Below are 25,922 nucleotides of genomic sequence, written 5' to 3' on the forward strand. Positions count from 1 at the left end.
CTGACACTTAAAACACAATAACTTCACTTCCAATCAATGAAATGTCATGAAATTTTCACTGGATAATCGATTCTAACGCACCAGTCGACATGTAGATGGCGTCACCAGGGGATGGCAAGATACGAAAAGTCCTGTTTACTTTGGAACGCATCTTGTATATATTTAAATACATTAATTTTTTGACCTTTCAGAGACCTGATTACATGCATTTACGTACAGGCTGTCACAAAATTATTGTATAATGATTCTTTTTTACTAAACATATACGGTCAGCAGTCGATTAGTTTTTCTTTAGGGTTGTCAACACTATGATACGTAAATGGCGGCAAACGTAAATCGTATCGTTTAAAAGGAAGTATTTCATATAAACGCCTACAAATTGTTCCACAGAATATCACCCGAAAATATAGATGAGTTTTCCCAGGATACAATTTGACAATTATATCCCGTCATATCATATAATAGTATGAAGAAGCAATTGCCAAAAAAGAGAATTATTTTATTTCGCAAACTCTCTGTCGTTATTAACCTTAAAACATTATCCATTGCCCACATCGATCTTCTCAAACAATCTCAGTAAATAATTTTAATTTTCTAACAAAATCGGTAAAGTTTGCTAACGAACGCGACGTCTTATTGCAGATCGATTGCGGCGAGTCACTGTAAGGATTCTGAGTTCAGAGTTCTGAAAACTTTAAAGCGCTAAAGTTATTTAACTACCCGCAATATATAACCTCTCATCTGGAGTAAATAAGCCTTGGTCTACCAAAACACTCTCCAACCTGAAAAACCATGATTCATACATTCATAGAAGTCAGAGAAGTCACAAGCTATATCTTCTTTAACCAAGTCAGGTAGTCAAAAGGTTTAAATATTTGCATTTCCTTAATCTGGTTACTGTTACACATTACATTTATCCCTGTTCAGACTTAACCATCACATGCCAAGTTGCTTAACAGCTTTTTTTTTTTGGATATCTCCGAAAATACTTTACTTGGAGACGAAAAGGTTAGTTTCATAATACAGGATATCGACCCACATCTGGTAGCAGGAAACAAAAGAAACAACATTGTTTGGAAAACACAACTCTTGGAAAAGCCGATCTTGAACTGTTTTTCTCGTAGCTGTAATTGAGTAATTCCGCTCAGCTTGCGCACACTCTTTTCTGCAATAATTAAAGATTCAAATTCTGCAAAAATACTTAAAAGCCCTTACTATAACCGAAACTATAGAAAATACGAAATACGCATTTACCAAGTCACGTGTCGGGAACAAAGCCAAACGTGCATGCAACACGTTCACCTGTCAATGCTAATGAAGTTGTCAAATATATGAAGAAATAATGTAAACAAATAAGGATGGAGAAACAAGCGGAAAACAAAGCGTATCGAAAGGAAGGTGAAATATGTTAAAAGATAGCAAATGCTGCAGCTGACAACTCGGAAATGGCTAACAACTAACAGCGCCAAGTACAAATGAGCTTCGGTTCAGACACACACACACAAACGTACGTGCACTCGGGCTACACTATTAACAAATGTTGCATTCGACGGTAGCAGAGAGAGGAAAAGAAGACCCTGTGCTCGCTGCAAAGCATTTGAGGAGGAGTACTTACAGTTATACGAGCTTGCGGTTTGCTTGCAGCTTTGCATAGTAATTTTGTCATTAGCTGAAGCGACTGATAAACACATACATAGATACCCTGCATCGGTATGCATATAATATATGTATATGTATGTATACGAGTATATGGACTAGTAAAAGGTGAATAGTGAAAAATAAATATTGGAAAATGTGTGCAAAAATGTAAAACGAAGATGTCGCTGCGGCTAATATTATACAATAAATATACATATGAATACGAAATGAGCTCTTGCACTGGGGGAGCAAATGACTGCGCTGAGCATGGCTTAAGTTAATAAGCTGTCAGCAAGTAATTGAATGTTGTATGCAACATCTTTATATGCAAGTAAATGTACATAATATGAAGGTGTTTTAAAGTGTTAGTGGGACATTATTGAGAAATCATTATTTATGCCGAAACTAAAATGGTTTTGGCAGCCTAGAATTTAAAAAAAATTACGATTTTTATTAGCTTTATTGGTGAAATAGTAACATAAAGAAATTCCCTACCCAACCAGCTGTAGTATTGTTACGTTAAAATCAGTCACTCAGTACATAAAACATTTAACGAATTTTTCTCGAAAACTTTTTCTTTATTCCCGAAATAAATTGTCAACATTGTTTTATGAAGTTTATTTGTGGAAAACAATTTCGGCCAAATGACCACCACTGCTGAGTTTACAGTAGCTTATCCGATCCACCCAATTTTGGAGTACTTTCTCGATGGTTTCTGGCCTTATGGCAGCTACAGCGCTTAAATCTGGTACTTTAGATCTTGAATTGTTTCTAGATGGTTGGCGTAACATTTATCTTTAACAGCTCACCACAGAAAATAGTCCAACGAAGTTAAATCGCAACTTCTGGGAAGCCAATTCACATCACCGCTTTTGCTGATTATGCGATTTTCGGAGATATGGCGCAAAAGATTGAGTGTAGCGTTTGCTGTATTGCACGTAGCGCCGTCCTGCTGGAACCAAATGTTGTCCAAGTCTTCCTCTTCAATTTTCTTGAAGAAAAATTCGGTTAACATGGCGCGATATCGCTCACCATTGATGGGTTCCTTTTTCATTTTCGAAGAAAAATGGGCCGATAATTCCACCAGACCAAAATCCGTACCATACAGTGTTTCGCGCTGGGTGCATTGGCTTCTCGACGATTACGTGGGGGTTTTTTGTGCCCCAAATGCGACAATTCTGCTTGTTAACGTAACCATAGAGATGGAAATGTGCCTCGTCCGAAGAGATGATTTTTCGGGAAAAATCCTCGGTCAAACGATCTTCTGAAAAAAATTTTCAATATTTCCCACTTTTCTTTCAGTAAATAGCGACCCATTTTGTAATGGGTTCCAAATTTCGTTAAGATACCACGTCAAATGAGGAAGCTTTCCATACAAGAACTTGATCCCGATAGTTCAGTTTGCATGGCAGCTATATGTATACTATAGTGGTCCGATATCAGCGGTTCTGATAAATGAGCAGCTTCTTGAAGAGAAAATGACGTTTCCAAAATTTCAAAATATCTTAAAAAATGAAGGACTAGTTCGTATACATAGACAGAGGCACAGACAGACGGACATACAGACACACAGACAGACGGACATGGCTAAATCGACTCAGCTCAACATACGAATCATTTATATATATGCTTTATTGGGTCTCCGACACTTCCTTCTGGGTGTTACAAACTTCGTGGCAAACTTAATATAAACTGTTCAGGGTATAATTACGCATTTTTTGGTTTAAACATAACTTTATTGGTGAAATAGTAACAAAGGAAAATTCCCTGCCCAACCAGCTGTAGTAGTTTAACTCCTCATGGATCTCCTCTTCCCGTATCTATCCCGAGCTCTGCAACAATATCAAGTATAATATTATGCCAGTAGCGACGCTCATAATGCAATGGATAAAACCTTTAATCTTTAAGAATCTTTCTCGAGGTAATTTATTGTTATATAAAGAAAGTACGCCACTGAAGGAGTTTGCTTTTCGTTAACGGACAGTAATATAGAACACAGAAAATTATTAGCATTTTTAAATCAACTGTGTGGTAAATATCAGGATTATCTGGATTATCAGAATCTGACGGTAGAGATAAAACGTCACGTTTGCATAAGAATTGGTAGTACAAAAATAAACCAGCAGGGAAGTGCAAATCTCAGCAGCAACTAAACCAAATTTAACCGAGTTCGATACATACATTTCTCCAGATGCCTTGTATGTACATATTTTTTATTTATTATTATTTTCATTACAATTTGAAATTTGGCTAAATCGACTTCCATCAAATTATATCACTTTACAATATATTACCGAATATAATAATTAGCTGGAGCAGCATAAGAGCTATGTATGTATATTAAGCCATTTAGGAACAAAACGCCTACTAACGCCTATAAAAAAAATTTTGCCCAACAGATGTTCATTGTTACTACGATACCCTTTACTAAATTACAGTTATGTATCTCAATTGAATGCTTAGTTGCGGGACCTACAAGTATAAACTTATCGTTTAATGGCGTTTTGTGATGGAAGGAGGAACAGACAGTTACCTGGATTTCAACTCGTCTCGTCAATCTGTTCATTTAAATAAATAAATTAATTTCAGGAGATACAAACAACCTTTAGGTAAACGACTCTGTGGAGTACGAAATATAGTTCGCGTGCCATAACTTATTGAAAAGGTTCATTATGATCCTCCAAGACTTCTCTACTAGTCGATTTTGGTTCATAGAAAACTTCGTTTAAAAAAATATTGAATCCATATGTAACATCTTCTATTAAAAAGTCGTGCAAACACTATTTCACCGTCCTTGATCCTTACAAAATTTTATTTTTTAATCTCCTTGAATAAAGATGTGTTAGAGTATAAAATATTGGTTTTATAATCTTAACAAGTCGTCACAGGAGGTGACGGTGGTGTTGATGTCACGACTATTTTTTTAAACTTCAGTATTTATTCGTAAATGTAGTATAAAACATTAACAACCTGTTTACACAAACGAATTATATTTAGGCCTTATAGCCATATGTACATACTTTAAAGAGGAGTCACGTCCATGCCAAGATGACCAAATCAGACCTTTACTAGCAACTGCGGCCGACGAATTCTTATAGTAACCGTTTAAATGACTGAAAGTTAAAAATAACAGTAAGATCTCTTCATTTGCATTCATGGTGTCTAATGTTACCTGTTGAGGCATTTATCCATAGAAAACCACCAGCCACCCTTATATATTTCTGCACAGTTTACACCTCTCTCGCTATTGTCCTGATCGTATGTACTGAACTTACGACCGTCGTGCATACCAGTCAATGAATCACCAGCTGAGCCAGAATATGCGCCCAGTACTATTAATGCGTACTTCTCTTCCTCACTGCCTAGAGCAAAACTCTCATATGTGGCATTCTTCTCCACATTTTCGAAATCCTTTAATTGAATCCATAATTCGTTCAGTTTCGTTGCCGTGAGAGCGTGTAATTTATCAAGACCAATGAAGAAATTTCTGCTCAAGTTGCCAAATCCATTTTTGTACTCTCTCCAGTTACGATTAAAGTGTATGTTCCCATCCTGCCGCCTCTGTATAACCGTCCAGGCTTCGCCACCATTCGGATTGAGTAAACAATATACGTAGAATAATATGTCACCCTGATCAGGCAACTGTGCACGTAACTGATATATTCCGCTGGAGGGCTTACGGCCAGAGAAATGAACTGCCTCAGCACAACTCGTCGGTAGATACTGTTTAGTACTTCCAGTTGCGTTCTCAAATTGACAAAGCGTCAATAAAGCGAACGCTATAAGAATTGCACACTGGCGATGCATCACTGCGATGGATTGTTATAACGGGTGATTTTTTTGAGGTTAGGATTTTCATGCATTAGTATTTGACAGATCACGTGGGATTTCAGACATGGTGTCAAAGAGAAAGATGCTCAGTATGCTTTGACATTTCATCATGAATAGACTTACTAACGAGCAACGCTTGCAAATCATTGAATTTTATTACCAAAATCAGTGTTCGGTTCGAAATGTGTTTTATCGACAAATTTTGTTCAGCGATGAGGCTCATTTCTGGTTGAATGGCTACGTAAATAAGCAAAATTGCCGCATTTGGGGTGAAGAGCAACCAGAAGCCGTTCAAGAACTGCCCATGCATCCCGAAAAATGCACTGTTTGGTGTGGTTTGTACGCTGGTGGAATCATTGGACCGTATTTTTTCAAAGATGCTGTTGGACGCAACGTTACGGTGAATGGCGATCGCTATCGTTCGATGCTAACAAACTTTTTGTTGCCAAAAATGGAAGAACTGAACTTGGTTGACATGTGGTTTCAACAAGATGGCGCTACATGCCACACAGCTCGCGATTCTATGGCCATTTTGAGGGAAAACTTCGGACAACAATTCATCTCAAGAAATGGACCCGTAAGTTGGCCACCAAGATCATGCGATTTAACGCCTTTAGACTATTTTTTGTGGGGCTACGTCAAGTCTAAAGTCTACAGAAATAAGCCAGCAACTATTCCAGCTTTGGAAGACAACATTTCCGAAGAAATTCGGGCTATTCCGGCCGAAATGCTCGAAAAAGTTGCCCAAAATTGGACTTTCCGAATGGACCACCTAAGACGCAGCCGCGGTCAACATTTAAATGAAATTATCTTCAAAAGTAAATGTCATGAACCAATCTAACGTTTCAAATAAAGAACCGATGAGATTTTGCAAATTTTATGCGTTTTTTTTTTTAAAAAGTTATCAAGCTCTTAAAAAATCACCCTTTATAATGCACTGTCCGTTATTTCCATGGGTGTTATTTATATTGCCTGCTCTCATTATGTGTAGTCAGACAGAGAGGGGCACTGACTCCAAATTGTAAGCAACATTAGGAATAACTAAATAGTACTAGGAATGTTTATTATAATTTTTTAATAACTCAGAATATTTACACATTTGTCGAAAAAGAAGATGCAGCAAATAATAGTCCCATTTCGGGAGAGAACTAATGTTTGTTTGCGTTCGAACCTTTAATTCTTTATCTGTATTTGCATTACCATCCGCCCCTTTTTCGTGTAGTGCGCTGATGCATACTTGTCTCTCGAGTATTATTTCAACGAAGTAAGGTGGAGCAAAATTCGTGTGCAGCGAAGTGTGAGTGTGTCTTCTTCTTTATTGGCGTTGGCATTATTTTTGATCCATATTGTGTAACTAGCTTTTGGAGGAGGGTAACTCTCCCACAGATACACAAAAATGGATTAGTCCCTGAGCCAGGTTCTTCTTCACGTGGTCTTTCCAACGAAGTGAAAATTTTCCTCCTCCTCTGCTTCCCCCGGCGGGTACTACGTCGACTACTTTCAAGGCTGGAGCGGTTTTATGCATTCGGACGACATGGACTAGCCAGCATAGCCGCTCTCTTAATTCTGAACTATGTCAATGTCGTCGTATAACTCGTACAGCTCATCGTTCCATCGACTGCGATATTCGTCGTTGCCAATGGCCAAAAAATCTTCCGCAGAATTATTCTTTCGAAAACTCGTAATGTCAACTCATCAGATGTTGTCACCGTTATTGCCTCTGCACTATATAGCAGGGCGGGTATAATGAGTGACTTACAGAGTTTAGGTTTTGTTCGTCGAGAAAGTATTTCACTTCTCAATTGCCTACTCAGTCCGAAGTAACATCTGTTGGCAAGAGTTATTCTGCGTTGGATTTCTAAGCTGACATTTTTGGTGGCGTTGATACTGGTTCCAAGATAGACGAAATTATTTACGATTTCAAAGGTATGACTGTCAACGGTGACGTGAGAGCCAAGTCGCGAGTGCGACGACTGTTTGTTTGATGACAGGAGATATTTCGTCTTGCCCTCGTTCACTACCGGACCCATTTAGTTATTTTGAAATGTAACATTATATATAGCCAGATTGAATGCAATACATTAAGGGGGGAACCTGCTTTAGAGGCTTAAAAAAATCGATTTTTTGGGAATTTTTTTGGGAGGGAAATTTCTAGGGATTACAGTTACATATATATTTAAGCATCATTCACAATTCTTTTTGGATACGAAATCTTTGATATTCCACCTTTGGGAAGCAATTTCACATCTGGCATGTGCATTTGTCGGAAGATGAACAGGATGCAGGTCGCAATTTCTATCGGAAACAAAAAATTCAAAGAGATTAATCTTTTTTAATAATTTATCTTCTAGTTAAACTAAAAAAATTCCAAAAAAAAATTTAAAATTTTAGAAATTTTTTAAAAAATTGAAAAATAATGGTTTTTGAACAAAAATGTTTTTTTTTATGTTGTTTAAAAATAGGTTCAAACTTGACATTTCTTAGTTTAGTTTAGATGATAATTTAATGCCAAAGATAATAAACTTTGCCCCAATTCCATACGACGTTTAGTTTTTTTTCTATCCTGCCCGCCAATTAAGAAAAATCGTAAAAATGAAAAACCGAGAAATCGCGCGTCAAAGTTTTCGCTTTCTGCCCAATCGCTCATATATCTGCTAGACGCTCGGTCACTATTTTCCTTCTAGCTTCGAAAATATTTCAAATTCTCATCTAAAACTTTGAGGACATATTCTTAGATTATTTTTAAAGAGATTTAAGCAAACAAAAAAAATCGATTTTTTGAAGCTTCTAAATCAGGCTCCCCTCTTAAGCTAAAGAGAGCAATAAAAAAAAATGAACAGATTGAATCCATTTTTGACTTCAGGGCACATTATTGAGTATTTTATGTCAGTGGGAATGTACGGATCAACTTTAGACATTGCTTACCTTAGTCCGCATGTTCTAAAGATACAAATTTCGGAAAGTAACGGTTGACTTTATATCAGGGAGCAGCTCAGAGTTAAGATTGAAGAGAGCTCTAAACATCTAAAACCAGCCAATGCTAATATAGTTTTAATTAATTATATTTATTAGCCATCTCTGAAAGTACTTTATCACAAAAGTTTTTACTGCGCCTAAAAATATTCTACGATATTGTTAGTTACAAAAAGCCCTATAGGAAATTGATTCAAACGGAATGCATCAATCTTTTTAAGTTTTAAGATATGCACAATAATATTGATTTCGATTGACGCCTTAATGGATAATGACAGACAAGAGGAAGATTATATAAGAACTATAAATAAAATACTTCTAGAATTGATCGCTAAACAAGTTCCTAACCTCTGCATTCCATATATATAACCTGACTTTTCCACAGTATTATACCTTGCACTTTGAGAAAGAGTCCGTGATAACATAAAAAGCCATAACATTTTTTGTTAGTAATTTTGCAATGGTATACACAAACAATATAACTTTTTCCGTCTTTTCTCGCTTGAAGACTGGTTCATAATGTGCAGTCCACTAAGCTGACTGTCGATTGAACTCCAATGTGAAATGATGGAGTCATGCTTCTATGGACACACACGCAAAAGTTCAGTTTTATTACGATTAAAGCACTCAACCCCTCCTCAGAATCAGCATATCGTTGTTTTTGTAGGGTTATGAACATGCTCTGCAGCCACTTTGCACAGATCTTTCGCACGTAGCAAATCTTCTTTCAACGGTGCAGAGTCCAAATTCAACAGTATTTTTCCTTCAAAAAGAAATGCTTTTTCAACACATGAAATGCTTTTTGATCCTTTTTTTTGTAAACTTATACAAGTAGCTTCACCCAAAGTACTATATCTTATTAACTATTAGTTCCCCAAATCTGTAGGGGCTGACCAGAAGTCATATAGATAGTAGTACCATTTTTGTATCAGCCACAGTAAAGCGTGGAAGAGTCCTCTAGTATAGTATAAAACTAAGTTTTTTCATTATTACAACTACCAAGATTTTAAAGAGTTCGGTTACACATGAAGTTAGCCCCTCTTTACTTTTTCATAAATATTTACAAGGACCAAGAATCACCTAACAAATTTCAAACTTCCATTATTCTTAACTTCGCAATAGCAATTTCATTTTTACTATTTTTTCCTCTCATGTGAGAAAATCGAAGTCTCACTACGGTTTTTGCGGAGTAATTCAAAATATTTTTTTTCACAATATCGGTTCTATAAAATATATTAATTCGAATACAAATGTCCATATTTGTTATAATTTTAAACTTCACATCTTCTACCTCACTGAAGCGATTTCAAGTCAAACAACTATTTTTGGAAAGAATTTTAAATCATATAAAAATCGTAATCAAAATAAACTATTATATATCAAGCATTTATTAGAATTTATATGTATTATGCTAAATCTTGATGGTTTTTTGCATCGTGCTGCTCATCCTGTTTCTCATTCGAAATCTATATATGAAGGTATTAAGCAAAAAACATGTGTATCAAACATTTTATTTGTTCTTTATGGAGATATTTCTAATTTTCGCGCGAACTTCATAATTTAATTTCATCAATTATAACTGGCATACGATTTACATAGTAGATATGTCGCCAAGCATAACGTAATAAAGTTGTCTATGAAAACTAGACACGGAAGCTCAAATTGCTTTTATTTAATGCTAGGTTAATAGTAATGTAACTTGGGGGGTTAGAAAATTTCTATAAATTACTAAATAAAATATGAGTCACCGAAACGCATGTATTTAAAATATTATACACTGTCTAAAGCTAAAGAAAGACTGATAACCATCTATCTACTATATTGCTATTTCTTCACAATTATAATTTGTTTTAATTAATTTCTATAAGCAAAGGTATATTATATCCCGAGCTGTATGGGTCTGACAAAATAAATAAATAAAGTAAGAAACTATGAATTTTGTTGTCGCCCAGATTTAATTTGAGCAAGGAGAATATTACATAAGCTTATGTAGACAATTTGCTTTATGAGCCGGGAAATATGTCACACTTTGAATCTAACGAGTTTTTATTAAAGACAACTTATCCCTCAGAGTATTTATAGATTTCCATGACGAGGTGAAATCTAACCTGTAGTCAAAATAGAAGAATGGGTGTTAATGTGACAACTATGCTAATATAATGATACTGAGAATATCTCAGATAACACTAGAGGTGCGACTGCGAACGAACGTCGGTTTTCAAACAAGCAGAACAACAGAAAAAGGAAGTTTGGGACCCGCCTTGCAGAAATCAGTCCCAATGAAAAAGAAACAACAGCCGCTTATGAAAGACTCTACTTTTGCTGATGACCACAAAAAACATAATAAGAAATATGATTTAAGGGCAAGCACCTTGAATGTTCGGTCGGTAAATTGGTACGTTGCCGCTGCCTAGCTGCTTGGTGCCCTCACAAACGTATAAGCTGACAACGCCCAAGAAATACGATGGTATGATAAGAACTATCGTGTCACAATATAGAAAAGGCATTCCTCGCAATGTTGCGGTCGACCACAACATGAACGGTATGGGATAAATACTGGAAGTTAAGGAGGGAAGCCGGACGCATATGTGGACCAAAATAGAAAGAGGCGGAAATGTGTGAGTGAAGTGCTAGAAAAGCTGGCCGAAAGGGGTAATACTCGAAAATTCTCCGAAAAGATGCGGTGACTAACAGAAAGTTTCAATACCTAAGCATTCCCTTGTAAGTTCCATAGGGTTCATCTGGTGGTCTGTGTAACGTCTGGAGAGGGCAAACCCGATTCCCCAATCGATGACAATGGAATAGATGTTATCATATATTGCCCGACTATGATGAGGTTCGAATAGCAATTACACCTATTCCCGTTGTTGTTGTTGTTATAACGGTTTCTCAATCTCCGTTAGGATGGTAAGGGTTATCCATGTTGTTGTCGAGGTCATCTAGCGGGACGCCTAGGAAACGTGCAGTTTCGACGCGGTCAGACCAAAAGCAAAGGGGTGTTAGATGAGTAGGGTTGGTAGGGCATGCAAAGAGGTGGCCAGTGTCATGCGGAGACTCGTTGCATGCAGGACATATATTAGATATGTCGGGGTCTATTCTGGATAAGTAGGAGTTTAACCTGCTACAATATCCGGAACGAAGCTGGGCAAGGATCACTCGCGTTTCTCGCGGCAGCTCTTCGTCTGCGCTGGGTGTTGATTTGACTCCAAGAACGCCATTCACTGGAAGGGAGTCCGTGAAGGTGTTGATAGCTTCACTGTGAATGGCGGTCAGTACCTGTCGGAAGTCAGTTGCGTCCTCTCGTGAAAGACCTCTTGATGTTCCTAGGAAACAGGTGGCTGCAAGGGTGATTTCTACGAAAACATCCTAGCAGGAACTGCTTGGAGAGGAGTTCATTATGCTCCCTAACAGGGAGCACAAGCGTCTAACTATGTAGGTGTTCGATGGGACACAACAAAAGGCATCCCGTCGTGGTCCGACCAACCAACCCCAATCCTCCCTATTTCCATTCTGTTATAAAGTGCGGGGTCATGAACAATGACAACATCTGGTAATTCGGCGTTTAAAAGTAAAGAAAGAATTTGCGGAAGATGTATGGTACTTTGCCGGGCACAATAGACCCTAGGTCACGGTGCAATACCTCATTAACAATATCGATTTATCTATGGTTCTCTGTGCATTGACGGCGGCGAATACCGCAGTAAAACCACCGCAGCTCGGCTAGAACCGCAAAGACGGTGTCTACACCAGCAAAGGAGAAGAACTTACCATATAGAAGAATAAGTTATTACATATTGGAATATGTTGTATTTGTGAAGAGTGTTATAAGCTCAGTGCGTTTTTTTCTTGTTTATACCATCAGAAAGTAGAGGTTTCTGCAAAGAAAAACCCTACCGACTTAAAAAAAACATATATTTAGGCATGGAGATATCCAATTAAAATAAAGTGTTTTCTGATCGCCCTTGATTCATTTTTCCTCTCCGTTTTTTGTTTGTATTTCTTTTTCAATAAAATAAAAGCCCCACTAATAAACTTAACCCTTTCGATCCGAACGGGACGTATGTGTCCCGGTGTATTTTCAAAGATACTTAGCGTAAAAAATAAGTGGTTAAATAGTTTAATTTAGACCCATTTCGTAGCTTATACTATTCTTAACGTTATTTGTTTGCATTCGTGGTATTTTGAGTAGTAAACACGTGTTCATTTGCCAAAATAGAGCGAATGGTTGGACGCGTATTTCATAATTCGCAATGTGGTCATTATATGTTTACTGTTTCTAAATCGGCTGAAACCTTAATAAATAGTTGTGTTATTGTTCTTAACATATTGTGGAGTTGGTGAGTACTAATATTTTATTGTATTTTTGTAATTATTGGTATGTATAAGTTTGTGGGAAATATGTGTCCCATCAGTATTCTTGTTGGGCTAAAAATGTCCCAGTCAGGATCCGACGCACACATTTATTGGCAATCTTTTATATCAGTTAATAATTTTATAACTTTTGTACGGACTAACTATGTCAAAACCAATAGATCTAAAAACCATTGCTAATATCTTGGAGTCTTTTGATGAAGGTGAAGACTTTTCGGGCCTTAGTAGTGATGAATATAAGCCTGCAGATCTGAGGAGTCTACTACTGAAAGCAATGATGCTGAGCATATTGATTATGAAGACGAGGATGTAGGAGATAACTTACAAGAGGTAACCTCTGCATGCAGTTTTCAGAATATCTGAACTATTTGGTCTGCACCAATGTGAGTTTTGTTCCCAGAAAAACTGTGAACAGCCTTCGAATTCCAGATATAGGACATCGTTTTAAAAGGACTGATAATATTTACGATACGAGTATATTTTGTAGGAATTAATCGTTGTAAGTAATTGTCATTCATCTGAAATGTCGACTATTGGAAAAATTTAAAAAACGGCCAAAAAGCTAATGTAGACTGCCCCGGAATGACAGATAATGGGAGTTGATCGAGCTGACCAAATCGCAGGTCAATACAAATTGGACCGGAAGAAAAAATTTTTTTAGAGACTACTTATGATGTCTGCTGGGAATTCCTGGGTAATCAATCTCAACTGGGACGAAGACAAAACCTACTCATTGGTTTTATGATAGTTTTGGCTGAAAACATGATTGAAGGGGGAAAGAAGAAGGCATCTTTTCGTCGCAGTGGTACATCTGGTAGAAAAAGAAAAATAGCCGCTGGGCACCTACCAGTACAAATTCGCAATCAGAGGCGTTCTGCTAGTTGCGCAGAACAAAAGAAGGAGAGGCGTACAAAAACAATATGCGAAGATTACTTTCAGCAAGGATTGTTTTGCACTTTATCACAAATAAATACTAATTTTCAAATATTTTCATTCATTACAAATTAATTTTATTTTTTAGTCTAATATGGGATATGTCTTTCACTTGTGTTTACCGAAAATGCTCATTGCATTACAAATAAAATTAGCTTTCATATAAAAACTAATTGAAATAATACGTAAGCCTTAGGCGCATTAAGTACTGATCGGGATAAATATGTCCCATCCAAAAATACTGACGGGACATATTTGTCCCAACCCCTCCCTCCGCCTCTGATTCATTGAACTCGTTTTTAACGGAAAATACGTCTTTACTATACCTATTATCTCGATTGAGTATGCGAAATATGTTCCATTTACTTCAACGGCTTTTCGGATCGAAAGGGTTAAAAGAAAGTTATAAATTTTAAGATTTTTTTAATATAAAATTTTTATTTATTTATTTATATACATATTTTTCGTTTTACAAGGCAAATATTGTGGTTAAGTGCACTTTTATTTCGTATAATTGAATTAATTTTAACAATTTAATTTTAATTATTGTTTTTTTAGTTTGCAACTCAACAAGCTTTAAAAATACGCTCGTTTCGTTTGCTAGTAACAAATACACACCCCTAGAAGTATGCTGCACTCAATTATAAGGGGATTGTAAAATTTTTAATTTCGACATACTTAGACAATAAAAGGTTAATTCTAATTTGCTAAGTACAGATGTAAAGACACATGTAGATAATTATGTACAGAAAGAAGAGTTTTCGAAATTTTCGATGGCCAATGTTTAGTGACGAAGTTCTCGCTTATTTTAGGTTTTTTGATTTCTTTAAATTAAGGCGACAAGATGTGCAAAGCGGAAATTGGTGAAAGGGAGAGTTGTATTCATGTTAAGCGATAAAGAAGAAATGGGGAACGCCAGGCGGTGCGCTGGTGAATGCAAGAATAGGCAAGCGATGTCAACAACAACGTGTAATTACATAAATATACAAAATACGAGTACAAAAAAATAATAATATAATAAGATCGCAGTGTTTTTCAGATGCATGCAACCAAGAACCGGTCGCTGACCCTGTTCTGTTTGCCACAATCACTTCACACACGACGGCGATGTTTCGACAGCTCCTCCCGGCGAATCTGTTGCTGTTTGTAGACGAATAGCGGACGGAAGACAATGGCACGACGTGGACGCTCATCGAGTGGCGCAGCGCCAGACGCTGCAACGGCAGCCACCGGCGAAAGCGACACATCCAAAGGCACAGTGAGCGGCGCATCGGCTGTGGCACGACGGGATCTCACGTACGGACGGAATAGATCCGCTTTGGCGGCATCACGACGATACAGTGTGCTGAGGAAATCAAAGTACTGTGGCGAGCGCAGACTTTCTGGTCGTCGCAGTGGCGAGTTGTATTGGAAAAAGTTCGGCGTCTCTACGTCCAGGTAATTGTTGACGCCTTCCTGTGCTTGCACGCCGAGATTGAGGCTGGCCAGCGGCGCCAGAATGCAGAAAGCGATGATGCAGAACTGGAAATAATAGAGAGAAAGTTTCATTATTTTTCTGCAACTAAAACATGTTGATTAAAAAATGCTTAAGCGTTTAATATATATTTTTCGGGTGTTTCTGCTTGTATATAAACACGAGAAAGAGTCTCAGTTTTTGAAATATCGGTCTGAAATTTTGCCAATTTCAATTTCTCGCCAAAAGGCTACTTATATGTCGGCTACGCCGATATCGGACAACTATAGCGTATAGCTGTCATATAAACGGAACAATAAAAATCAAGTTTAGCATGGAATATTTTGTATTTTTGAAGTAATTTATAGCTTCGGCGTAACCAATTTAATGTTTTTTTTGGTTTTGACTGAATTCAATACAAATAGTTTGTCTGCTGCTCTTATTAGAATACCATTGATTAAGGACTTAAGACTACTCAAAGCAAGCAACAGCTTATATCTTAATTTCAAGAATAATAAGGCAAAAGCTGCTTCGCTCCACGTGATCATTCAATTATTTACTGAAACAGTGGGCTGTTGATGTAAATTGAATCGAAGCCACCATAAATCCGTTATAAACAATTTTATGGCGCTGCAACGGTATATGTGATAACAATCATAGCGATTTTTGAGAAAAAATGTCTTGGGCCGTAAAATTTTAACGATAAAGTCCACAAGCAGCTGTTTGCAATAAAGCCGGATTGTCTGCATTGCAAAAATCGGTATATATTTGCATAAATTTCAAGACGTCGGACAGGTTGTAGCTCGATTTTTAATTTTTTTTATTTTACGGATTTTTGGACGTTGAATAAAAATCTGGTTTCTATAACTGCTTATTTTTTTTGGTTTTTTTAATATTGTTTATTGTTTTAGTTTTTGGTTTTGCATACTTTGTTATATGTATTTACTATTTCTTTGTTTTTATCGGCCATTAAAGTTTTTTGTTTCACTTTTATTATGAAATTCTCATGTGTGTGGCGTTGCTGAGTCGCTATGTGAAGAAACACATATGAAATCTCCTAATATGACGTATGCGGATTTGGCAAAAACTCATTAAACAAACTATAAAAATATAAAAAATCACGCTTTTAAGGCGCTCTTTAGAAACAGCAACAATTTAGTGTATTGGATTCATGGACGCCATTGTCAGACTGGCCAGACAGCTTAAATAAATTATTTTAATGGCAATAATTTGTAAAAATTTCTAAAGACAGGAATAAATTAAAACTAAGTTATGCCGAAATATAGATAAATTGATTGCGAATAGCGCTTATAAATCACTTGTGTACAGCTTTGGCAAATATATTCATTTTATATTAATGAGATTATTCAATAACTAGCATTTTTAACAAAATTTTTTTTACTTTAAAGTATAGCAAATAACTTCAGTTAACAAATCAGCTGCCTTCTAAACATTAAAACTAATGACTTGTAGTTAAACTGCAATGAATCAACGGTCTGTTGTCTCCACTAATTGTGTGTTAAATCATTTCGTTAACTTCTTCTTCGTTATTGGCGTAGACACCGCTTACGCGATTATAGCCGTTAACTTATAAATAGCAAATAGCATAATTTGCATACAAATTTACAGTTGAACTCATCACCTGACGCCGTTAAGCTTTTAATATTATTAGTACTTTGTTTGAAAACTTAGGTGCGGTGTCTATAAACGCAGATATTGCGAACAAACCTCAAACATTTTTAAGTATTGTTCCTAAGTCACTCATACGCCATCGCTTCCTTGGTACTTTTGTTAAACTGCCAGCAAAAACACTTGGCGCTGAAGGCACTGAACTGCATGTAACAGACATGATGAGCTCAACTGCACGAATACATTTGTGCAAACAATATTCCCACAACCCCACAAATGCCGGATGGAGACTTAATATCAGCGCTTAGAAGTCACGAGTATTTTCGCATTAATTATGATACGTAAAAGTATGCTAATCTGCACACCACTAGTTTCAACTTAGTGTAATGATTACTGCTTCGACAACACGAAATTGATTAATTTGTACTACACGAACTCGCATTCGCTACAACAAAATTCCATGGTTAGCTCGGCTGTGTAAAGAGCCATGATTACGGCATATCAGTTTTGTCTGCAGCTCATTGACTTTATAATTAGTTGTTAGAAATTTTGATTATAGCTGTCGATAAATGTTGGCGCAAGATTTATGCTGCTAAAATCCCACCCTAGGAATTTTTTTTTTTTTTTTAATTTTATTCATAAGCTCATATTTCATTTCACAGAAGTGCTGATGCATAGTTTTACTTGTAACCATTAGTTGTGGACACGATGGCTATCAGGAAAACAATATAGCTAAGTGCTCAGACGACAGCACCTACTAACTAAATACAAATTTAATTGCTTGTGGGTTGCAAAATTGCTTAGCACCGATAATATATTACTGAGAGACTTTCCGAACAATAATTATCGGTTAAATTTAACGTATATTTAATGAACTAAGTATTATATATTATTCTATAATTTTCTATATGAAATATGTTTATATTTATAATATCAGTTTTTCAGCAAATATTTCATTTTTCCACACACACAATTAGAAAACTAACTTGCTGCGTCGAGATGAAATATCTTATTTTGAGGTATGTACAAGTATATATTAATTTTCAATGGTCTATGTGAGAAAATCTGAAGTTAATACCCATAGTATATGTTTTATGAAAGTTTTGTAAAAGTTAAAACCAATAGATATGTTAGTAACACTACTAATCCAAACAAATACTCCTCTTCATATCTCTATAAATTACATAAAGTAATAAAGGCGTAATGCAAAGCAATATCAACCTCCCCAATTTTACTCAACAAGCGAAAGAGGAGGGAAAAAAGGATACATTTTCCGCGTTTTTGAAACGAAAGTAAACCATCTCTCCATAAAAGGAACAACTTTATATAACGTTAACCGAAATAAAAAACAACTTTTTACAAAAGGATAAAACAAGCACTAGTTCACATTGCAAAGTGAAATACAATACAAGTGAACACAGCAGTGAGACTTTCTTATTCAAAGTTGACAAACAGAGGAGAAGAAACATCAAATCATCACTTCAATAAAACACATCTCGATCTTCTTTCGAGGTGTCTTGTTCTAAATAAGAACTCTGACAGACCAATTTTAATGAACTTCGCAACATATTCATACAGAGCGTCGTACTTTTGTTCATCGATCATTGATTTGATTTATGGGCTTTTGGAAAGTTCCAAGAAGATCCGACTTTTTCGAACCAAATTTTCTTCAGCGATGAGTATCACTTCCAGCTCAATGGGTTTGTATATAAGCAAAATTGCCACTTTTGTGACGAAGAGCAATCTGATGAGATTCAAGAGCTGCCATTCCATCCAGACAATAAAACGGTTTGGTATGGTTTGTGTACCAATTATTCTTCAAAAATTATGCCGGTGAGAACGTAACCGTCAACGCGCCATGATAACCGACTACTTGATGCCTGAATTTGGAGCTCGTGACCTTGGAGATATTTGGTTTGAACAAAACCGCAACGCTACTCACACATCGCATCAATCAATGGATTTATTGGAAGGAACGCTCCGGTAAGCAGATAATTTCTCATTTCGAGCCGCCACGATCGTGTGATATCACACAGTTAAGCTTTTTGTGTTTATATTTACATTTAATATATTTATATTTAAATATTTCCATAAACTATTGCAAAAATGACACAGTACTCGACAACTAAGTACTTATCTTTGTAGGTAGTGCCAGGTCACACAAGCGTGTAAAGCCTGTATAAAAATTTAATGAATATTTATGAATCAGCAATTCAACTGAAATTTACTGTCACGCGAAAGGTGCACAATATCAACGCAGCCATTTTCATATGAACTTGCTTTAGACTCGATATTTCGAGTTCAAATCTTCAGGTCAAAACAAATATTGGCTTACATCGATTATCGAGCTTGTTGACAGCGAGCAATAATTTAGTAATTAGCAAAAAATTTATATCAATAACAAAGTACAGCTACGAAGCGATAAAAAGTGATATAAAAAAATAAATAATATTGAAATTATAAAAACACGAAGAGATGCAAAGGCACAAGAGACAAATTGTAAATATTTGCATTCATTTTGAAAAAATTTGAAATTAAGAAAAAAACACAGGGCGGCGTTAGCCACAGAAGCTCGTTTATGCAACCGGTTGTTATAGATGTGCAGCCATATGCTTGCGGATACTAGGGTGTGCCAATTTGCTGGCAAACATCTTCAGTAAATTACAAATTAAAGACAAAGGGTTTGCGCATAATCTAACTTCACAAATTAAAAATATTAATGATTTAAACAATTTCGAAAACAAACTTCAAAAATTTTTAATTAATTTGTATTTTTTGCAGCCAACACTTATGTATATTAATTGTTTGTCACACTTCTTTAATAATAGCGAAAATGTGTTTTTATGCATGCCTTACGAACCCCCTTAATGTGCAGCGGTGGCTCTTTACAAACCATCAACAGATTATCTTACATGATTTATAAGTATGTTTGAATTGGGTTGAATGGTGCATAAATATATAGCTCATGGCTAACTTGCCGTATATCGAATGACAGATGGTCACTTACACACTTACAACAACAAAGTAAACCAAACTACAACAAAACTGTGCTGCAAATACGTCATAAAACGAGAAAAAACAGCAACAACATAGACACAGTGGCAACATTATGGCAATTAATAGTATTGACAAGCTAGTGTTGTTGTTTTAATATTTAAATATTGGAACTTTTTTATGCGGGCAAAAAATCAACAAGTAATTATTTTATATGTTTATTACACGGTTTTAATTGATAGGTCTATGCAAAAGACTTTTTTTAATTTTATTCCTTAATAATATTCAATTATACCATTGTTGATGCTATTTTTATAAATATCAACATTTATTATGAAGCTTAATTGAATGTAATGGCTGCTAAAGCTTTTACTATTCACTAACGGTATATTAACAGCAAATTGCTTTCAATTTATGGAAATTAGTAAAGTGTAATAATTATTTAAGTGAGGAGAATCAACACATCTCTTTCATAATGAAATAGTGAGGCACAAATGTGAAAAAATGTTTATATGTCTTGAAATATTTTTTTTTTTTTCGAGTTTAACCTAAAGATTACTAGATAGATAATAAAATAATAATTACAGTAGATGCCGCTGGAGTCTAATTATTATACTCTTAACAGGATATATGAAGTTTACAACGAAGTTTGTAACACCCCGAAAGAAACTTTGGATACCCGATAAAATATACATTGTGGCAAAAATGTACCCGGAAATTGTAAATAAAACGCAAAATATTTAATAATTTTTCAATACTTATTTTGTCACATTCAAAATAATCTCCACCAGAAAATACATTTATGACAACGACTTTAATAGTCATAGAAACACTTTTCATAAGCACGTTTTGAAATGGCCTTCAGCTACTTAACGCATTTTAGTCTATCTCTTGACTGAAAACGGGATCGACGAAGCAACAATTTCAGTTTGCAAAACAAGAAAAAGCACACGGAGCCAAATTTAGTGAATACGGTGGTTGATTGGTCAAAATTGTGGCTCGATGCGATGTTACATTATCGTCGTGTAAGATCCATAAATTGTTCTTCCACATTTCCGGCCATTTTCGACGATGTTCTCACTCAATCCCCGCAATACGGCCAAATATAATTCCTTCCTTACTGACCATCTATCCTTCCGGAGCAAATACATTGTAAAAATTACTACGCACTACTGGGATATACCGACTTAAGCTGCTGCTATAGTTATAAATGATCAGAACCGGACTATGATTAAGCTAGCCTCTCAATTTCTGAGATATAGATCTAGAAATTTTCACTCGTCCCTTTTTTCCTAAGAAGTTGCTGATTTCTCGGAAACTCCGATATCGAATATCTGCGTTACAAATTTAACGATCAAAATGAAGTCCTTGCATCGAAAACGTTTTTTATTTGAAGAGCTATCTTCACCAAAGTATGGGTTATTGTCTAAGGTAACGATGTAATCCCTGAAGAAATAGGATCTTTAATATTGACGTGTAAATACAGTGAGAGTATTGGTCAGGAAAAACTTTAGCGTCTCTGACTGCTAAAGGGTTTTGACCGCCTGATCATCAATTTAATTTTTACTTTAAAGACATAATTAAAAAAGACGTGAGTACCTTATATCACTCACTCCAGTGTCCACCAATTGAAAGAATAAAAAATTGAAAGAATAAAGAAAGATTTGAAAGAATAAAAAAATAAATTAAATTAATTGAAATCCAGAGCTCAATTAAAATATATCGGATAAGAACTTTAAAGTTAATAGCCATACAAAGTTAACTCAAAAGCGGAGCAATTATTTCTGTGCTGATCCCTATTGCGTTGATTACTTCTCACTGCTTTAATTACCCTAAATCGATTGTAACTACTTAAATTCAATCAAAAAATAAAATAAATAAATACAAATATTAATTAATATTTGCATTTTTCCATGCCATTGACTCAAATATAATTACAGCGTATTAAAAGTATCTTTTGCACATCATTGTGCCGGTTTAATTAAAATTAATAACGGCGCAGCAGTCACACCACAATCCAAATACCAATAAAAGCAAATGCTTTACACCAAAAAAACGGTGTCCCAGCCAGGCTTAATGAGAATAAAATATATAAATTTTAATTGCGGGTGCCCAACTCAAATTAATCCACTTAGAATGGCGCTGTTGGCTAGCAAATATTGCAAAAAACAGTTATAAATTGACACACAAATTTGATGATTTAAATCGTTCAGCCATAAATTGCGGCCGAAGATCCGCTTTGAAATTGCCTTCGAATTTGGCTTGCATTTTTAATATGCACATTGTAATTGGATAATAAATTAACTGTTAAATTCGCGCTAACACGCTCGCGAATAATTTTACCAAAAAAGACATATCAAGCGCGTCAATAAATAAACGAAAAACGCCAATTTAAGGCAAACACTCACAATATATGGCCTCTTGGACATACATATGTATATGTACATATGTACAGCGTCCTTTTTTTTTCAAATCGTAACTGTTGATTTAGATGCAAACCGCTGGAGGCGTAAACAAAACGTTATTTACCAAAAAATTAGAATATACTCGCAATGATGTGACCTTGGCCAGAAGAGAATGTACTGTTATACATTTTGCTCTTCTTATAAATTTAAATTTGTTTCAGTTTCAGTGACTTTTACGTAATGAGTGTGACTGAGCCTTTCTAAAACAAGAAATTATGCATATGAGGATAGTGATTAACCTATTTTTGAAAGTAAGCTGCTAAATAGCCTAAGTTGATTTACTACAGACACTTATCTCGATCTGAATGATATTACATAGCTGCTACGTACGGATACTCGTAAAAAAAAGTTCTAAAGTTCTAAGAGTTCTTCCAAAGGAATTAACGAATTGAATACTACAAAATTATGCTTTACTTCAAGGACACACTGGAAATGAAATGCACCATCATGAATAAAATGGCATAAGACCATAGAACTAGTGCATGGACACAGTAAGTTATCCTCACTGATGTTTTCCGAAAATATGATTATCTAACGCTAAAACTAAAGTTCGAAAATTATATCAGCCGAAACTGAGAAGTTCCAAAAAGATTGTTCAGCGATGAGGCTCATTTCTGTCTCAATGGGTATGTAAGAAAGCAAGAAAGCAAAATTGCCACATTTGAAGCGAAGAGCAACCTGAAGATATTTCTTCAAAAATGATACTGGTGCAACGTAACTGTCAATGGCGACCATTATCACAGCATGAGAGGCATGAGAACCGAATATTTAATGCTTGAAATCGAAGCTCGTGATCTCGGCGACATTTGGTTTCAACGCCACTTTCCACACATAGCATGAATCAATGAATTTATTGAGAGAACACTTCAATGAGCATACAGATATGATGTATGATATCATACTGTTAGGCTTTTTCCTGCGGGAACATATAAAGTGTCTAAAACCAATGCAGACAATCCCGTTTCCCGCTAAGGGAAAACATCACGCGTGTCATTCGCCAGTTACCAGTCAAAATGCATGAACGTGTCATCGAAAATTGGACTCAACGGATGGACTATATGAGTCATAGCCGCGGTCAAGATTTGAAATAAATAATCTTCAAAAGATAAATGCTAATGAATGTTCTTTCGAATGGTAATTAACAATACCCAGTAAATATGAAGTTTCTATGTTTTTTCTTTAAAGAAGTTGGGAACTTCGAAATGAAACACGCGTTTATAGAATTGAATTAATTTGTACGTTCGCTCCAAAATGGCTAAATTTATGTGCGTTGAATCAGTTTTACATGTGGACTAATATTATATTTACAATTTAAAAATATCTTTAAAATATTTTTTTACCATTAATAAAAAAAATGTAATGAAGTTTTATAAAGTTTTAAAGAACAACACTTTTTGGAGATCACTTTTGGTAAATTATTGAATTGAAAAGTTTCTGCAATAAATAAATATATGCTTTTTTGAAAGATATTCCACGTATATAACCTCAAAAAGTACTCGTACACGATTTAGACATTTTCGGTATGCTATTTCAGTGGTAATAGAAAATAAACCCAAGATGGCAACTGGCTTTGGATTGGTAACCGATTGCTATGCAAAATGTATATTTTGGTTCACGGTTGTCTAATAGCTGCTATACTCGCGCCAGAGGGCTTATACTCTAAGATTTGTCAAGCTCGAAATAAATATTATACTATATTGTATATAGCATACACAAATACCATACACAAGGTAATATTAATTATATTATTTAGAGCAAAATGCTTATAATATAATTTTTGAAGAGCAAACTCTTCTATTAACATTTTTTTTAAATCGAACCAAAAACACACAACATTCTTATCGGTTAACTCTTTGCATATTTTCCTATGGAGAATTGTGCAGATAAAAAGTATGTATTTTTAAAATTAATTTCATTTTCAGATTTTGACTCTATTTATCGGTGCTTGTAGAACAAATGCGCCTAGTACACGCTTCTCAAATTCGAAAGCTGTGGCCAAAATCAAACCAGAATTTTGTTTCACTTTAAAACATAATTCAATATACGAGTATTTGCTCAATAAGCAATACTTTTCCAATTAATAATTTTTATTTTTGTTTGTTCAATACTCACTTTAGCCATTGCTGCTTTTATTAGTTCTTGTTCCAAATATTTAAATTTCGAGGACACTCAAAAACGTTTGGTAGTGTGTCCTTGTTACTGATTCAAGAAAACTACGGCACACCTTACAATTTTTAACAAAATTTGTTGTAATGTAAACACTTCTTATTTCAGTTCATATGTTTATGATTTATATTTCAAATATTTGACTTTTGGTTTTTCAAAAATCCGCAAGGTTGAATCAAATGATTATCACAGCAAATAATTGTTTTGACACTTTTTGCGTTGTTGGCGACTTTTTATTCAAACTTCTTGATACTGTTTTGCAAAAACAAAACATTCACTGGCTGCGATTCACACTTCCAATTATTACTGTCGCACAAATTTGTATTAGAAAAAAATTCTTTGTTCGACTTGCGAATTGTTTGCGATCATTCGACGATCGATCTGTTCGGCGCAAATTTTGTTATTTTACTGTCAAGAATCGTTGTGACAAATTCACATTTATATATGAATTTTTATCGCCTTAAGCGCATTGTTGTTGTGATCATCATCCGAAGTGACGAAATAAAAAAACAACACAATACGGCAACAACACTAACAACGGCGACTCTGACAATGAAAATAACGAATCAAAAAATGAAAAATAAAATTAAGAAAAAATAAATAAAAACACACCAATATTAGAAGAACAACAACAAAGACACCAAGAAAGGCAACAACAATGCCAGCAGCTCAGGCAAATTCAAGAGCGGAGTGGTAGCGACAGCCGCAGCATACACCAACAGGTTTGGCTGGCCCAGCCCGCGGTTTAAAGAAGACGTCGGCAAAAGTCGCTCCCTTCACATCCGAAGCCAACATTGATGTCAGTAGTGCCCCTGCCCTCTCCAGCAAGCACCAAAAGTGTCGCTCTAATCAAGCTTGAAGTAAACTGAAGATCTGTGAATCGCAGAGGGGGCCGCCCCAGGTATCAAATTCTTTGTGCTAAAGCATACATACATACATACATATGTATGTACACGAAGCGCTTTAGAATGTATAGGCAGGAACTTAATTATCACTTTGTCCATTATGTTAACAGGAATTATGACTATATTAATGATTATTATGATATTGTCAGTATGTTTGATTTACGTTTATTTATTTGCACTGCTCAACGATTTAGCACCTCACAGCTACTTAACAGCTTGGATCGCTACTAGATTTTGCCAGGGCTTGTTGTTGCTGTTGTTATTAGAATGCTAACGCTTCGCGTTGGGCGGTGGCGCACGTTTTGTCTGCTTCATTGTTGTCTAAGTCGGATGCGACTCAACCGATAAGCTAGCAGTTATATACATGTCCAATGAAAATGTTCACTCTTTGCGATAATTACACGATAACAGCTTGTACAGATCCGCCCACCCCTACGTAGAGGTGTTGTATACTCACATTGTGCTTCATTCAACTTTTTTTGCAACGAACTGAGTTTCCTCTATTGAAGTTATAGAACTTTCCATTACCTAAAACATTGCGATGTAACCTTTTTCTAGAGAACT

The 25,922-nt window shown here is 35.6% G+C and overlaps 2 protein-coding genes across 2 annotated transcripts; both read right to left on the reverse strand.

Moving 5' to 3' along the window:
- Positions 1-4,381: 4,381 nt before the first annotated feature.
- LOC105223064 (fibrinogen-like protein 1) lies at positions 4,382-5,459 on the reverse strand. Its single transcript, XM_011200669.4, has 2 exons — positions 4,811-5,459; positions 4,382-4,751 (listed from the first exon to the last, which is right to left on the reverse strand). The coding sequence occupies exons 1-2, from the start codon at positions 5,443-5,445 to the stop codon at positions 4,613-4,615; spliced, it is 774 nt and encodes a 257-aa protein (XP_011198971.2). The 5' UTR covers positions 5,446-5,459; the 3' UTR covers positions 4,382-4,612.
- Positions 5,460-14,149: 8,690 nt separating this feature from the next.
- LOC105223063 (uncharacterized) lies at positions 14,150-24,878 on the reverse strand. The gene is made up of 2 exons (XM_011200668.4): positions 24,400-24,878; positions 14,150-15,267 (listed from the first exon to the last, which is right to left on the reverse strand). The coding sequence occupies exons 1-2, from the start codon at positions 24,406-24,408 to the stop codon at positions 14,839-14,841; spliced, it is 438 nt and encodes a 145-aa protein (XP_011198970.1). The 5' UTR covers positions 24,409-24,878; the 3' UTR covers positions 14,150-14,838.
- Positions 24,879-25,922: the final 1,044 nt, after the last annotated feature.

This window comes from Bactrocera dorsalis, chromosome 3 (genome assembly GCF_023373825.1).
Source record: "Bactrocera dorsalis isolate Fly_Bdor chromosome 3, ASM2337382v1, whole genome shotgun sequence".
Classification (NCBI taxonomy): domain Eukaryota; kingdom Metazoa; phylum Arthropoda; class Insecta; order Diptera; family Tephritidae; genus Bactrocera; species Bactrocera dorsalis.